At 35.1% G+C, this 16,996-nt stretch overlaps 1 protein-coding gene and 1 pseudogene across 1 annotated transcript; both read right to left on the bottom strand.

The window, feature by feature from the left end:
- Positions 1-6,595: 6,595 nt before the first annotated feature.
- On the bottom strand, positions 6,596-7,426 carry LOC148210053 (secreted RxLR effector protein 161 pseudogene; annotated as a pseudogene).
- Positions 7,427-12,751: 5,325 nt separating this feature from the next.
- On the bottom strand, positions 12,752-13,180 carry LOC148210052 (uncharacterized). The gene has a single exon (XM_088126236.1). The coding sequence runs from the start codon at positions 13,178-13,180 to the stop codon at positions 12,752-12,754; it is 429 nt and encodes a 142-aa protein (XP_087982362.1).
- Positions 13,181-16,996: the final 3,816 nt, after the last annotated feature.

The following is a 16,996-nucleotide window of genomic DNA, read 5'->3' as shown; positions in this document are numbered from 1 at the left end:
TTTTATTTCTGTTATTGTCAGAGAGTAGCTGGTAGTTATTTCTAAGTGATCTTTGTGTTCCAAAGCTTACTAATTATAGTAACATTTGTTATTGAATTCTTCCACCTGAAATTAAATTTAGATGTGTTATATTATAGAATATTGAAGATATGGGACCATGTTGCAAATGGAGTTTCATATGTGAGAGTTATGAAACTTTACTTAGATAGTATTCATAATTACTTCTTAGATGTAATGTATTATTAAATCTTAGAAAGAAAAGTTCCTTTGGCAGAAAGATCTTAATAGAGGAATAATATAGTTGAATATTGCCTTGAAGGGAGAGTCCAGGTGGCAAGGACTTGCAGTCTCTTGTCATGCTCCCAAGCTCAAACTTTTCGATGAGCTTAATATAAAAAACTTTTGATATCTCCTGGGTCCGAGCCTTGGGGTGGGTGAGAGTGTCCCTAGGTATAGGAAAACGATGCTCCGACTCTCGGTTATAAAAAAAAAAATATAGTTGAATATCAAGTCCTGGTCAAGGAAAAAGTAGAATAAATTTCAACTTGAATCACTAAGGTCGGCAAACTGTTGGTTTCCTATTATGGTCACTACTTTTGTTAATAAATTTGTTATGTTATCTTTTGAATGAAATTTTTGAGTATCGATACTGTTATTTTCTTTCTTTACAACAATATTAGTATCTTCTTTACAACAATACTTAGATATTTATTGATTAATATCTATCTTCATGGTGGCCACCAAGAAAAATGTGACCGCATTTTATGTTTCAGAAAATAGAAAAGTATCTATTTTTGTGCCTTTCTTCCTCATAGTCAAAAATTTGATTGTGGTAAACAAAAAAAAGGTGTTGAGTGGTAAGTACGTAATTTTCTTTTTCTTTAATTGAGAGCTTTGGTGCAAGTGTATCCTTGGATAGTGTTCTTGGAATTTTTGTGGTGAACAAGTCACATGTGTCAAGTTATTAATCTTAGTCGAAAATTTCAATAAAATTATAAAGAGTGATGATAGTCGAAGATCATCTCACTCTGTGGTCTAACATTCCATTCCTTTAGTTGTAGGTGTTCTTTCGATTTTAATTTTATTGATGGTATGAAATTGTAAAAGATGGTATGAAATTGTAAAAGAGAGAAAAATTCAAAATCACTCTTTATTTTTGAACTTGCTACACCGTCGATGAAAAAGTTTCTAGCTGTCATGGGAAGAGAAAGAGAGCCGTTGGGCTCTAAAAAAAGGGAAAAACAGACACTTGTGAGGTGCCACCACATGTCGTTAATCCAACCATTGATCATACTTCGATCAAAATTCAAACATTTGATGAAACCTTGCACCAAAGTTTATATACAAGCACTGCACTAAATAATTTTCTTTGATCAATCTCAACCACTCATTTAAAATCTAATCAACTCTCAACCATAGTTTATGAAAATTAAAATAGAAACGCCCTAAATAAAATTAATAATATAGGCAATTAAAAAAATATTATGCTTGTATCTTTATATCTTTATGCTCTGGAATATTGAGAGTTATACACCAAAAATTAATAATTTCTTTATGACGACAAACCACTAAATAAAATAACTAAAATTTAGGTCAGCCAAGGTAGCACATGTGATCAAGAAATAAGATTAATATGAAATCAAATGTGTCACTATAAATTTCATTACAAGAGCGTGGAGTGAAAAGGAAACCTTCAACATGACCTGGAGTGAAAAGGAAACCTTCAACATGACCTCTCTTCTTACCGTCTATAAAATTTAGAGTTCATTTGCCACATGCTCATCATTATTAAGGAACTTTCTAGGAATCAAGGAATCGACCTCAGTCCTCAGCCCATATCGTATAAAGACTAGCTTCATATGTCCTCTAAATACCTTCAATCAGAGCCATCACTTTTGCGAGCTCCACAAAACATGCGATGGTTAGAAAGGATTCCACCACTAACATTGTATCGCCGTGCGAATCTCTAACAATCGATCCTAAACCCAAATTTTCAGCTACTATAGAAACATCAGAGTTAAGTTTAAGGCAATGTGGGAGTGCGGGTCAACAGCATTGAGCTGTAGAAGAAACATCAAAAGTTGATAAAGTTGTTCGTTGATTCGAACGAGAACATGCAGATTCGAGCACAGAGTGTGTAAGTTCCTCTTGCCGGTGACAGAAAGATATGTATTATGATGCCTCCATAGTGCCAACGCAATCAAAACAAGAAGACGTAAATCAGTAGGATTCAAAACCTACGCAACCCTGCCAAACAAAAATGGTATATGTATTAGAGTATATTTAATCATAAATCATGGATACACAACTTTGTACTTCCCTTGCACGCCATAACACATGAATTTTGTCTTCAATATCACAAGAGTACTCTCTTTTTCTCCCTAAAAAACTCAAGAAGAAAGACCCATGAAACTTTTCATTCTCTCCCTTTGTACAATTTTTCTGCCCATGGTAAAGAGAGATTGAAGAAAAAGTATCCCACCCTGAACCTAAAACTAATTAATGGCTAAAGGAATAATGGGTCAAGCAAAAATAATGGGCTGACAGTACTTCTTTTAGACAAAAACTGTACAAATGTTGCCCACGTGTCATTTGCATCACAAATCACCCTCCTGACACAAAGCTAAATTTAAATTGTCGAGAAAAAGCCTAAGACATTGATTGGGACCACGAACCATCGACATTTTTATCCGATGAATACCTTCAGTAGGCTACACAAATAACTCAATCGGACTCTTGAGACCACATTTGTGAGCATGCCTGCCAGATTATCCAAGGAAAGAATATTTTCAAACTTCACCTTTCTTTGATGCTGTACTGGCTCTAAATTTAACATTTATATGTTTCAATTGATCATGAAACATATGATTATTTGATAAAACAATCGCACTCTGATTGTCACAGTATATACATGGTTGAATAATAATCCCAAACATATCACCAATTAATCCGGATAACCATATTGCCTCCTTCACATAATCTGTCAAGACAATATATTCAGACTTCGTAGTTGACAATGCTACAACTGACTGAAAGTTAGATTTATAATTTATGGTATTCCCAAATAATGTAAACACATCATCTGAAGTTGATTTCTAATTTATGGTATTCCCAAATTATGTAAACACATAACCTGAAGTTGACCTTCATTTATCAAGGTCTTTAGCAAAGTCAACATCTAAAAAACCATTTAAAGTGTTTGAACTATCCTCGATTTTTTAATATATCAAACCATGTCCTTGACTGAATTTTATATATCTTAAAACTCATTTAATAGTCTCCCAATGAAGTTTACCAGACATACTCATGAAGCAACTAATAACACTAACTTCATATGCAATATTAGGATCAGAACAAATCATTCGATACATTAAACTCTCAATTTCATTCGAATAAGGGATATGAAACATGCCTTGTATTTCAGTTTCAGTGTTTGGGGACTGCTCTTTTTGACAACTTAAAATGCTAAGTAAGAGGAATTTTAACACCTTTTGCTCCACCCATGTTGAAGCACTTCACTACTTTATCAAGATAATCTCACTTGTTTAAAAACAACAAATTGCTAGCACGATCCCTTTGAATTTTCATCTAAAAAATCTTATCCGTAGGGCAAAGATCCTTCATTTTAAATTCTTAACGAAGCAAAAGTTTTAAATTAGCAATTTGAGAAGACTATTAGAAGCTATGAGCGTAACATCTACCTAAAGCAAGAGATATACAAATACATCCTTGGATATTATTTTTATGTAAACACAACTATCAAAATCACTTCTACGAAAATTGCTTCTTATCACGAAAGCTGTTTAAGATTACAAACATAGAAGTGTTTAAGATTACAAACATCATGCTCTTTACTTGGTATTACATAACATGGGGGCTGACGTATATAAATCTTTTTTTCCAAGTCTCTGTAAAGAAAAGTGGTGGTAAGTCCATATGTTCTAATTCAAGATTAAACTTGTTAACTAACGCAATAAAAACTTGAATTGATGCATGCCTTACTACTGCAGAAATATTTCATTATAATCAATGTCATATTGTTGTGTGTAACCTCAAGTCTAGTTTTATATCTAGGGTTCTCCCACTTAACAACAAGTTTGATCCTGCCAACGACAATCAACTAATTCTTGATCTGCAAGTTTATCAACCAATACCCAAGTTTCTTCCTTGTATAGTGAAGACATTTCTTTATCCATAGAAGGTCCTAGGTCCTTGTAATTTAGTGAATGGTAAATTCGAAAGTATATTTTTCTTCAATAGAAGGTCCTATTATACTATGATACAATGATAAAAGAAGGAAATAATAAACTAGAGAAGGTAAGTTGACTACCTCCTAAGATTAAGGGAAATAATACACATAATTAGGGATTTACAACTCAACTAATATATAACAGCAAAAACTCAAGGTAAATTCTAACACTCCCCCTAGCTGGTAGGTAAATATTTTCCATTCCCAGTTTGTTAATGAAATTGTGGAATTGAGTGTTCATCAGCCCTTTAGTCAGCACATCAGCAATTTGATTATTTGTTAAAATGAAGGGCATGCAAATAAGACCATTATCCAACTTTTCTTTTATAAAGTGTCTGTCGACTTCTATGTGCTTCGTTCTATCATGTTGTACCGGATTGTGAGCAATATTAATGGCAGATTTGTTGTTACAATAGAGCTTCATAGGAGCCTCCCATGAGATCTTCAAGTCCTCTAATGTAATTTTGATCCAGACTAATTCGCCAGATTCCTAGAACCATTGCTTGAAATTCAACTTCAGAGCTTGATCTAGCTACCACATTTTATTTTTTTACTTCTCCATGTGACAAGGTTCCCTCCAAGAAAGGTACAATAACCGGTTGTTGATCTTCTAATATCAATTGAACCTGCATAATCTGCGTCAACATAAGCTTCAAGAGTCAGTTTGCTTTCTCTTTTGAAAAGTAGTCCTTCTCCCATAGTTCGTTTTAGGTAGTGGAGTATTATGTTCACTACATGAAGGTGAGTTTCTTTTGGATTGTGCATGAACTGGCTTACTATTCCAAAAGCATAAGCAATGTCAGGTCGGGTATGAGATAAATATATAAGACGTCTTACAAGTATTTGATACGACTCTTTGTTAACTGGGCTATCTTTTATAGCATTACAAAGCTTATGATTAGGTCCCATTGGGGTGTCAGCAGGCTTACTTCCTAATTTTCCAGTTTATCTTAACAGATCCAATATATATTTGTGCTGAGATATGAATTTTCCTTTATGGGAGTGAGCTACTTCTATGCCTAAAAAAAATATTTCAATCTCCCTAGATCTTTAATATCAAATTCTTTAGTGAGATATTCTTTAAGACGTCTCCTTTCTTCTATTTCATTTCCGGTAACTACAATGTCATCCATATACACAATTAGGGCAGTCACTCCCCCTGAGTTTGAGTGTTTAATTAATAGGGTGTGATCTCCTTGACTTTGTTGATAACCGATTTTTAACGTAGCCTTTGAAAACCTCCCAAAACCAAGCTCTAGGGGATTGCTTCAGACCATAAAGAGCTTTCTTTAACTTACAGACTTTATTACGGTCCTGTTCAAATCCTACAGGTAGATCCATATAAACTTCTTCCTCAAGTTTCCCAGGGAGAAAAGTACTTTTAACATCATAATTTTGTATTTCCCATCCACAAGTAGCAGCAAGAGAAAAAAGGATTCTTATAGTATTCATCTTAGCCACAGGAGCGAAGGTTTCGAGATAATCTGTTCCATAAGTTTAAGTGAATCTCTTGGTACTAATCTAGCTTTGTATCTTTCTAATGATCTATTAGCTTTATACTTAACAGTGAAAATCTATCTACATCCTATTGGTTTTTTTCCCTATTGGCAAGTCAACAATATCCCATGTTTCATTTTTAAGGAGGGCATCCATTTCATGCTTCATTGTCTCTCTTCATTCTTTATATTTGCAAACCTTAGTACAAGTTTCAGGGATATTAACATTTTGTAAATGAGTCAGAAAAACACTATGACTAGTTGACACATTATTATAAGATAAAAAGTTAGATATAGGGTAAAGATATTTTTCATTACACTTACGAACGTCCTTCCGAATGGATTTTTCACAAACCTCATCAGTAGATCTATCATTGATATCATCGGGTTCTGATTCTAGCACAGCTTGGTCATGGAGAGGATTGTGTCTTCTTGAATATATCTATAAGAGACTATCACCTTCACTTATGGACTCGTGACTGTAGGAGGTGAAGAAGTGACATCGGATGGATCTGGACATGGGTAGTTGCCTGGTTGACCAGAGGATAGGAGCTCATGAGAAAACTATAGAAATTGATATTGATCTTCAACTTCCTGTTCAATTTTGTTTGTTACTAAATTCATCCCCTGAAGAAGTTAAATAATATATACTATTCTCATCAAATGTCACATCTATAGAAACAAAAATTCTTTGAGAGGGAGGGTGATAACTCTCAATTATAAGAAAAATAATTCTCTTGTATATTCTTTCAAAAGATTGATACAAGACTATAAATAGTTGTCACAAAGAAGAAACTAAAACAAAATTCTTGCCTATTAGGATAAGGAAAACATTTACCTACTAGAACAAGAAAACCCTAATCTAAATACAATAGGAAAAATAATTTAACACTCCCCCTCAAGCTGGTGAATGAATATTCTCCATTCCCAGCTTGTTAACCAAATGCTCAAAGTTGTTGTTGTTCAATTCTTTTGTAAGAATATCTGCTATTTGATTATTTGTTGGTAAAAATGGAGCGCATATGAGGCCGCTGTCTAATTTCTCTTTTATGAAGTGTCTATCGACTTCAACATGCTTGGTTCTATCATGTTGAACTGGATTATGTGCAATACTGATGGCAGACTTATTATCACAATAAAGTTTCATAGGCCCTTTCCATGGAACCTTCAAATCTTCTAAAATAATCTTTATCCAGAGTAATTCACAAATGCCCAATGCCATTGCTCTGAATTCTGCTTCTGAACTTGATCTTGCAATTACATTCTGCTTTTTACTTCTCCATGTTACTAAGTTTCCACCTAAGAAAGTACAATAGCCAGAAGTTGATTTCCTATCGTCTATCGATCCTGCGTAATCTGCATCTATATAAACTTCTAGATTGAGTTTATCATTTTTCTTAAATAGTAATCCTCTCCCAATAGTGTTCTTTAAATAGTGAAGTATACGATACACTGCTTGAAGGTGGACTTCTTTTGGACTATGCATAAATTGACTCACCACTCCTACAGCATATGCAATATCTGGTCTTGTATGAGAAAGATATATTAATTTTCCAACTAACCTTTGATAAGTTTCCTTATTTACTGAAGGACTCTCTTCAGTTGCACATAATCTATGATTTTGATCAATCGGCGTTGCCATTGGTTTGCTACCAAGCTTTCCCATTTCAGACAGTAAGTCAATCACATATTTCTGTTGTGATAAGAATATGTCCTTTTTAGAATAAGCTACTTCTATCCCAAGAAAATATTTCAGTCTTCCCAGTTCTTTAACTTCAAATTCTTGGATTAAACAATTTCTTAGTTTATCTTGCTCATTATTATCATTGCCAGTAACAATAATATCATCCACATAAACAATCAATGCTGTTACTCCCCCTGAAGCAGAATGTTTTATAAACAATGTATGATCTCCCTGACTTTGTTTATAACCCATTTTCCTCATAACCTGAGAAAATCTACCAAACCATGCCCTAGGAGATTGCTTTAATCCATACAATGCCTTTCTCAATTTACACACTTTATTTCCTGCTTGCTCATACCCTGGTGGAATCTCCATATAAATTTCCTCTTCTAGATCACCATGTAAAAAAGCATTTTTTATATCATATTGTAACATGTCCCATCCATGGTTGACAGCAAGGGATAGAAGTATTCGTACCGTGTTCATCTTGGCAACAGGTGCAAATGTTTCAAGATAATCAACTCCATATGTTTAAGTATATCCTTTAGCAACTAACCGTGCTTTGTACCTCTCAAGTGTTCCATCAGCTTTATACTTCACAGTGTATATCCATCGACAACCTACTGCTTTCTTATCTTTAGGCATATTAACCAACTCCCATGTTCTATTTTTCTCCAAGGCCTGCATTTCAAGATTCATTGCTTGTCTCCATTCTTCATGTTGTATTGCTTCCATATATGTTTTTGGAATATTTACCTGAGTAAGGTTCACCATAAAGCTTCTATACTGACTTGAGAGCTTGTCATATGATACAAAGTGAGATAATGGATATTGAGTACAAGTTCGTTTTCCCTTCCTTAAAGCAATAGGCAAATCCATATCATTAGTAGATACTATAGTGTCAGGTTCATTACTGATATTTTTCTCGTCAATTTCAGTTCCAGAGATATGTTCAGACTCTTGGACTTGCTTATCTTTTTCAGTGTTCTTTCTCGAATAAACCTGTAATGGCATAGTAGTAGGGGGAGTGGATGTCTCTAATGAGGTGTCTAAAGATGAAGAGGATTGACTAGGGTCCATGTTAGTAGGGTTTGGTGCATGTGATGGCAAAGGGTTTGAAGGGTTTGAAGGAAAGGTGAGGTTAGGAATAGGTAAATTCTTATCTTCCAACAATATGTCTTCCCCCCGAAGATAAGGTGATGTAAAGAAGCTGGTATCTTCATAAAAAGTGACATCGGCGGAGATGAAATACTTTTTAGAAGAAGGATGGTAGCATTTATATCCCTTTTGAGTGTTCGAGTATCCAACAAAAATACATTTGAGTGCTCGTGGATCAAGTTTACCTCTTTGATGACTATGAACATGAACAAAAGCTACACAACCAAACACTCGAGGAATCAAGTTATTTGTCGTACGGAAATCAGGATAAATTTTTGATAAGATATTCATGGGAGTTTTTTGATCTAAAGAAGCAGATGGTAGCCCATTGATTAAGTAAGTGGCTGTCAGTACAGCTTCCCCCCAGAAGGATTTAGGAACATTTCTTTGGAAAAGAAGGGTACGGGTCACAGAAAGGATGTGACCAATTTTTCTTTCGGCAACCCCATTTTGTTGAGGAGTTTCCACACAAGACGACTCATGAATGACTCCATGTTTTGAAAGAACGATGTTAATGTTTGGTTGAAGTAGTCTCGAGCATTGTCAGACCTTAATCGTTTGGGTTTGATTCCAAATTGATTTTCGATCATATGGAAGAATGTTTGAATGGTAGAACCAGCATCAGATTTTTGTTTTAGAAGATAAACCCACGAAACCCTAGTGCAATCATCGATGAATACAATAAACCAGCGTAATTTGGAAGTATTTGGCACGTTGGAGGGACCCCAAACATGACTATGAATAAGAGAGAAAGGAGCTAAAGTTGTACCTGAAAAGGCTGTGGAACATGTACCTTGATTAAGATTCTTTTTTAAGGTTTCCAAAAAACTCCTTAGCGTTTCAATCTCATCTGTGTTTAGTTTTCCTTTTTTAGAAACTCTTCTGTCACAACGCCTTTCTGACTTGATGAAATATGAGCTTGACTATTTCCTATATTTGGATTACCTTTATTTGACCAATTCTTGGGATTCGAATTCTGATAGTTTTCAGGTCTTCCATGTAGCTTCCAACATTTATCCTTGGTGTGCCCTGGTTTCTTGCAATAAGTGCATACTACACAGTCTTTATTTCCTGTTTTTCCTACATCCCAATTGTTAGCTCCTATACGTTGCTCTTCATTAGTCATTTTAGTACCTCCTGTTTTCATGACCGATCCTTCTGTCTGTGGTTCCAGCATAATACTACAGCGAGATTCTTCACTTCTAATAATGCCAATAACTTCATTCAGAGATGAGAGATCTTTGCCCAAAATTTGTATTCGAACAGCATCAAATTCTACATTGAGACCAGCAAGAAACGTATAAATTCGATCTTTTTCAACAAACTTTTTTAGAGTAGCAGCATCATCAGTACATTTCATATCAATGCATTGATAATGATCCAGTTCTTGCCACAAACTTTGAAGAATTGTAGAATATTCTGTCACTGTTCGATTACTTTGTTTTGTTCCAAAGATACGAGTTTTGATATCAAATATTTGTGCATCATCTTTTACTTTGGAATAAGTTTGCTTCATTGTTTCCCATATGTCCTTTGCAGTCTTAAGAAACATACATGTATCACTAACAGTAGGAGTCACTGAATTCCATAACCAAGACATGATCATTGAATCTTCTTCATCCCATGCATCGAACTTTGGATCTTTCGATTTAGGTCCTTCCCCAATCATGTGGTTCAATTTTCCTTTTCCTTTCAAGAAAGTTCGAATAAGTTGAGACCATTTTAAATAATTTTTTCCATCGAATCTATAACTAGGATGGATGTATTGTAGGTCTCCTGTGGAAGATTTATTAGTTTCTTCCATGATAGTTTCTTTGGAAGTTTTGGTGGAATCCGTAGACTTTGATTAGAGAAAAGTTAAGCAAATAACTTGAGATAGATGGAGTAAACCTCCTGAACCGGACCAAATCAAGTAGAACCGGACCAAAAATGACTGAACCGAGGCTAAGCTGAACAGATGTTAGAAGCTGAACCAAGCCGACCTAGAAATCGTGAACCAATCCAACAAATGTTTAGATTTCCCTTTTAAAACCCTAGCAGCCACCCTTTACGACAACAACCCTAACAGCCATGCGAATCAGCAAACGGCGGCGGTCGGCGGCTGTCGACGGCGATGATCGAAGGCGGTGGCGGCGGCGGTGGTCGGAGTCGGCGGCGGCGGTGATCGGACAGTGGGTTGGGTACAATGAACACTTGCAAAAAGTGTTCAAAACTTCAAACCCTAATGGCTAAAATCCTAATGGACACAAAACCCTAATTCCCACAAAAATTTTAGAGGAAACTTGGCTCTGATACCATCTCAATTATAAGAAAAATAATTCTCTTGTATATTCTTTCAAAGGATTGATACAAGACTATAAATAGTTGTCACAAAGAAGAAACTAAAACAAAATTCTTGCCTATTAAGATAAGGAAAACACTTACCTACTAGAACAAGAAAATCCTAATCTAAATACAATAGGAAAAATAATTTAACAATAACATTTATACCTTTTTGAGTGGGAGAATAACCTAAAAATATGCATTTAAGAGCTCTAGGATCCAACTTACCATGTTGATGAAAATGAATGTGCACATAGGCTATGCACCCAAAAATTCTATGTGTCAAGTTGTTATTAATTCTAGTATCTGGAAAGAACTTTGAACGGTTTCCAATGGAGTAAGAAAATTCAAGATTCTAGTAGCAAGTCTATTAATAAGGTGGACATCGGTTAAAACGGCTTCTCCCCAATAATTTTTTGGAACATTCTTATGAAGCAAATGAGCACGAGTAACAACTAAAATATGCCTAATTCTCCTTTTTGCTAATCCATTTTGTTGAGGAGTACTAACACACGAAGATTCATGGATATTGTCATTATTTTGAAAAAAGGATATGAAGGTTTGGTTAAAATAGTCTTTTGCATTATCTGATCGGACTCTCTTAAATCCTATCCCAAATTGAGTTTTAACCCTATGAAAGAAATTCTGCAAAATAGTTTGAGCATTAGATTTGTTCTTTAAAAGATAAAACCATGCAACTCAGTACAATCATCAATAAACACAATAAACCATTTACTACCAGAGATACTAGCCATTGTAGATGGCCCCCAAATATCACTATGTACAAGAGAAAAAGGAGTAGGCATGCATGAATTACTAATAGGAAATGGAACTCTCTTATGTTTGGCGAATTCACAAATATCACAATGAAAGCTAGAAATATCAATACCTTTAAAAAGTTGAAACATACTCTGAAGAATAGTAAATGAAGGATGACCTAATCCATAATGTTGTAACCAAACTTTATCAGCGGAAGCAAAAATTAATTTATAATTTAAAGAGATAGATTGGTCACTATTAGTATCAACATCAACTGTTTCCTATAAGTAATATAATCCATTTCTTTCTTTAGGAAGCCCAATCATCTTTTCACTGACTTGGTCCTGAAACATACACTGAGAGTCAGAAAATACAAGTTTACAATTTAAATCTCATAGGAGCCTTTTAACAGAGATCAAATTAAATGTCAACTTTGGAACATGTAGAACATTTTTAAGAATCAAATTGGAATTAATTTTAACATCTCCTTGTCCTGCTACAGTTATCATAGTGTTATCTATAGTCGAAACTTTCATATTACTAGGACAAGGACTATAAGTAATAAAAGCATCACTAGTTCAAGTCATGTGATCAGTTGCTCTTGAATCTATTATCCATGGTTCTATACTAGATGTAAGAGTTTGAAGAGTCATACTTGAAACTGCGACTGAGCATGTACCTGGGTTTTCTTTGGGCTTTTCCAAACTATTTAGGAGGTTTTTCAACTTTTCTATTTCATCTCGGTTGAATGCAAATTTGTGTACTTGATCCATCTTCTCAGCTCCTTGTGCGGTATTATGAACTTAGGCTTGTTCTCTTCCCATTTGTCCTCTTTTAGTTGTCCAATTTCTTCCACCACTATTTGGACTATTTGTTGGTTTTCATGCAATTTCAAACACTTGTCTTCAGTATGTCTTGACTTTTTACAATAAGTGCAAAAAACACTATCTTTTTCTCCATGGCTACTACCTCTATGTCAATTTGATTTGGTATCATTGAAACCATTTAGATTGTTAGAGCCAAACAAAATATTACTTTTACCTGCTACCATTGTTGATCTATCTATTGTTTGAGATTCAAGCATCACTTTTTGTCTACTTTCTCACTTCTGATAATCCCTATAACTTCATTCAAGGTTGGTAATTCTTTGCCAAGTATCTGTACTCTAACGGCATCAAGATCAACGTTAAAACCAACAAGAAAGGTATAAATTCTATCTTTCTCAACAGACCTTTTATGTGTGGTAGCATCTTCACTATCTTTCATCGTAATGTATTGATAGTGATCTAGTTTCTGCCAAAGGTTTTGCAATAAAGTTGCATATTCTGTAACAGAATGGGTACCTTGTCTAGTAGATGAAATCCGAATCTTAATGTCATAGGTTTGGGCCGCATCTTGTGCCTTAGAGGAGGTTTGCTTAATCATGTCCCAATTCTCCTTGGCCGAAGTTAGGAACATACATGTGTCACTAATGACAGGAACCATTGAACTCCATAACCATGACAATACCATAGCATCAGCTTCCTCCCATGCCTCAAATTTTGGGTCCCCCACTTTTGGTCAGGTTCCCATAATGTGGTTGATTTTTCCTTTTTCTTTCATAAAAGTCCTAACAAATTGAGACCATTTCAAGTAATTTTTTCCATCCAAATGGTAGCTAGGTTGAATATTTTGTAAATCTCCATAATTGTTGGAAACAACCATTTTAGCACTAGTATTTTCATGGGTCTTTGATGACTCAATGCTCTTGGACATGGTCATGAGAAAAAAAAGGTTAGAAACTTCAAAGAAGAATGTCAGAATAAGGAGAAAATCAGAAACTTCAATAAGATTAGAAACAAAATTGCTAGATGGAATTTGGAAGGAAAACCAACAAATATGGTGCAAGCAAAATTCGTGAACACAAACGACAAACTATGCAAGCAAAATCCGACGAATCACAAACAGCTAACGAAGCAACGAAGATGCAGCAAACGACGACGTGAATCGGTGAAAGGCCAACGTGATCCAAGGTGCCAAAAAAATAATCGAAGGCGGCAGACGCGATCGAAGGTAAAAAAAAAAAACAGATGAATCCGTGATTTTCTAAGTGCCGATCAAAGGTCACCAGCCTAAACGAAGAAAGTCGCCACGTAGGATGCACTGATCAACGACAACATCTAAAGGTGTGGCGAGATCCAGCGATGGCTAGGATTTCTGAAACATGGAGAGATTTGGCGAAATCAGCGACAACTAGGGTTTCTGAAATTAGTGAATGGTAAATTCAAAAGTATATTTTTCTTTAATAGAAGGTCCTATGTATACTATGATAGACTGATAAAAGAAGGAAAGAATAAACTAGAGAAGGTAAGTTGACTACCTCTTAAGATTAAGGGAAATAATACACATAATTAGGGATTTACAACTCAACTATTATATTACAGTAAAAACTCAAGGTAAATTCTAATAGCTTTCAACCACAAATATTTTCCTCACTGTTAATAGCCTCTTCAAGAATTTATTTCTACATCAGTTAAATTTTCTTCACAATTTAAAGCATACATGGTAATATCAGCTTCATATCTCAAAGGAGGTCGAATTACACGTTTTTCTCTATCTTTAGTTAATTGATAATTAGTAATTGAACTATGTTGATGGTCATTCTGCTACTTTTGAGTAACATGAGTTTCTGTATGCTCAATCAATCACAGCAAGATCCGAAGAAGGAAAATTTTCAGCATACTGAGTAGTTGAACCACCACAGTCTGAAGTTTTTACATCATCTAAAGTTTCAGAAGTTAAGTAACTGAAGTTCCAGAGGAAGTTTCTCCACTAATTTCTCCTTATAATGTACTTGTTGTTCAGTCAAATTTCAAAAGAAGAATAGTCAAAATCCTCTCCTCTTTTGTAACCTTGGCAAAACAAGTATTTTTAGGGTATTTCCTCTTCATGGAAACAAAAATTTTAATTCATGATACACTTTCCTTCACCCGGTTCTAGCAACCACAACTTATACCCTTTTATACCTAAAGAGTAGCCTAAGAGCATACATCATTTAGCTTTTGGAGCTAGCTTATCCTACTTGACGTGAACGAACACTAAACAACCAAACACACACGTATTCCAACTTGGGGGATTTAACTATCCAAATTTCTTAAGGAGTCTTCATTTACAGTGTCGAACATGGGCATCTATTAATAACATAAATAGCAATATTATGGCTTCTTCCCAAAAAAGCCTTTGTTAAATTCGCATTAGACAACATACACCTTACCCGTTCGAGAATGGTTGTATTAAACGTCTCAGCTTAACCAATTGCTGAGGTGTATAAGCCATTGTCAAATGTCTCTTAATTTCAGATTTACTGCACATGCGATTAAAATTCTCATTTAAGAATTCTAATCCTTTTTCCATTCGAATAACTTTAATCTTCCTTCTTGTCTGGTTTTCAAAGAGTTTTTTTCCAATCTTGAAACACTTTAAAAGCTTCACTTTTATGTCTTAAAGAAGTGAACCCACACCTTGTGTGAATAGTCATCAACCATAGTCAAAAAAATATTTAGCACCTCTATGTGAAGCAACGTGAGCTGGTCCCATAAATCTAAGTAAATATAATCCCTAATTCTCCCAATTTTATGTTCAGCTCAATTAAATCTAACTACCGCTTTCTTAAAAACACAGTGATCACAAAAAGAAAGATCACAAATTTTTTTCCCTAACAATCCTTGTCTTTTAAGTAATGACCCAACCTTTTATTCCATAAGACTATCCTTTGTGACTTTGAATTACTGATTGCATTTATAAAGTCTATGGTAGATCCTCCTTGAAGAAAATATAACCCATTCTTGAGAACTCCTTTCAATTTCAGCATCGAACCTTTATAAACTTTAAGAACACTCGCTTCTAACATGTAACAATAATCGACCTTATCCAAAGTGCCAAGGGAGATGAGACTTTTCTCGAGTTTAGGTATATGGCTCATTGAAGTACTGTTGGATCTTAGCAAACTCTTTTGCGGAAATCGTAATTAAATTCTTAGGATCATCAATTGTGTATGAAACATGTGTAGGCTGAGTACGCTAACCTTTATTCAATAACTTCCTACAATCATGCTTGTATGACCTGACTTATGGCAATAATAACATATAACTAGTAGCAATGGCATCATTTTGGATGTTAGCACGAATTTCTTCTTGGCAACAACCTCACAAATAAGACAAAAATTCATAAACTAGAAACAAACCAAACAGGACCAAAGCGAACCAAGACGAGACTGAATAGAAGCGAATCAAATTAGGACAAAACAGAAAAGTAGGAAATCGGCAAAAACACAATAGTAGTGAACATAACCGAAACCAAACCAAACCAGGGTGAATGTAATACAACAAACCGAACCAAACTCAAACCGACCTTAGTAAATTTATAAATTGAGAAACCCTAGCAGCTGCAAATGAAACACACGACAAAAAGGGGGGCCGTGGCAATTTACGGCGACTAACGAAAAAGTGCAGCGACTAACAACGACTGGCAGTGACTGACAGCGAAGCGTGGTGACGGAAGGCAAAGCACGGTGAGCAAGGAAGTACGGACATGCAAATCTGAAGTGAGTGTACGCTCTGACACACTTCCGACACGTGTCAAAAAATGCCCAATTTTTTTTTTAATTTTTGACACGTTAGCAACATGTTCCGACACATGGGCAACACGCGGGTGACACTTTTTCACCCAATTCATTATTTTTCCCTTAGTCTTTTGGGCTTTTAATCCATTGCCCATTTAAAACAACTTTTTTGGGATTAGTACATGACTATTTAAATATCCTAATTACGATGGAATGTATGAAATTTACAATTTTGTCATGAAACAAATTTATTTAAGATGATACCCATCACCTAAATTACAAAACTATCCTTTTGTATATACACATTAATATTAATTGATTTTTAAATTCCATAATTCATTAATTGGAATGTTATATTTTGAATCCCATGATATTTGTTTAATGATACTCTCCAAAAGAAGCTAAAATACCAAAACATCCAAAAATATCCCAGAATCCCTCAAATTCGAAAACCTCCAAAAATATCCCCAAATTCCCCAAATTCAAAAACCCCCAAATTCGAAAAATAGTGACGGTTCGTGTTCTTCTCCATTCGTCGGGATTATTCTTCCGACTGCTTGCGCCTTCTTCGACGATTCACCTTGATTTCGTCTACTCCTCCATTCGTCTGCTTCGTCTGTCTCAGAGGCTTCGTATCCATCGCAGAGTTGTCCGTTCCCGTCGTCTAGCAGTCCATTTCCGTTTTACCATCGTTCCGTTTCTGTCCGTTCCTTCGTCTCTAGTCCCCA

Source organism: Momordica charantia (assembly GCF_013281855.1).
Source record: "Momordica charantia cultivar OHB3-1 chromosome 7 unlocalized genomic scaffold, Mcharantia_2.0 BLBB01000007.1, whole genome shotgun sequence".
NCBI classification, from domain to species: Eukaryota; Viridiplantae; Streptophyta; class Magnoliopsida; order Cucurbitales; family Cucurbitaceae; genus Momordica; species Momordica charantia.
This window is presented reverse-complemented; position numbering and strand designations above follow the sequence as displayed.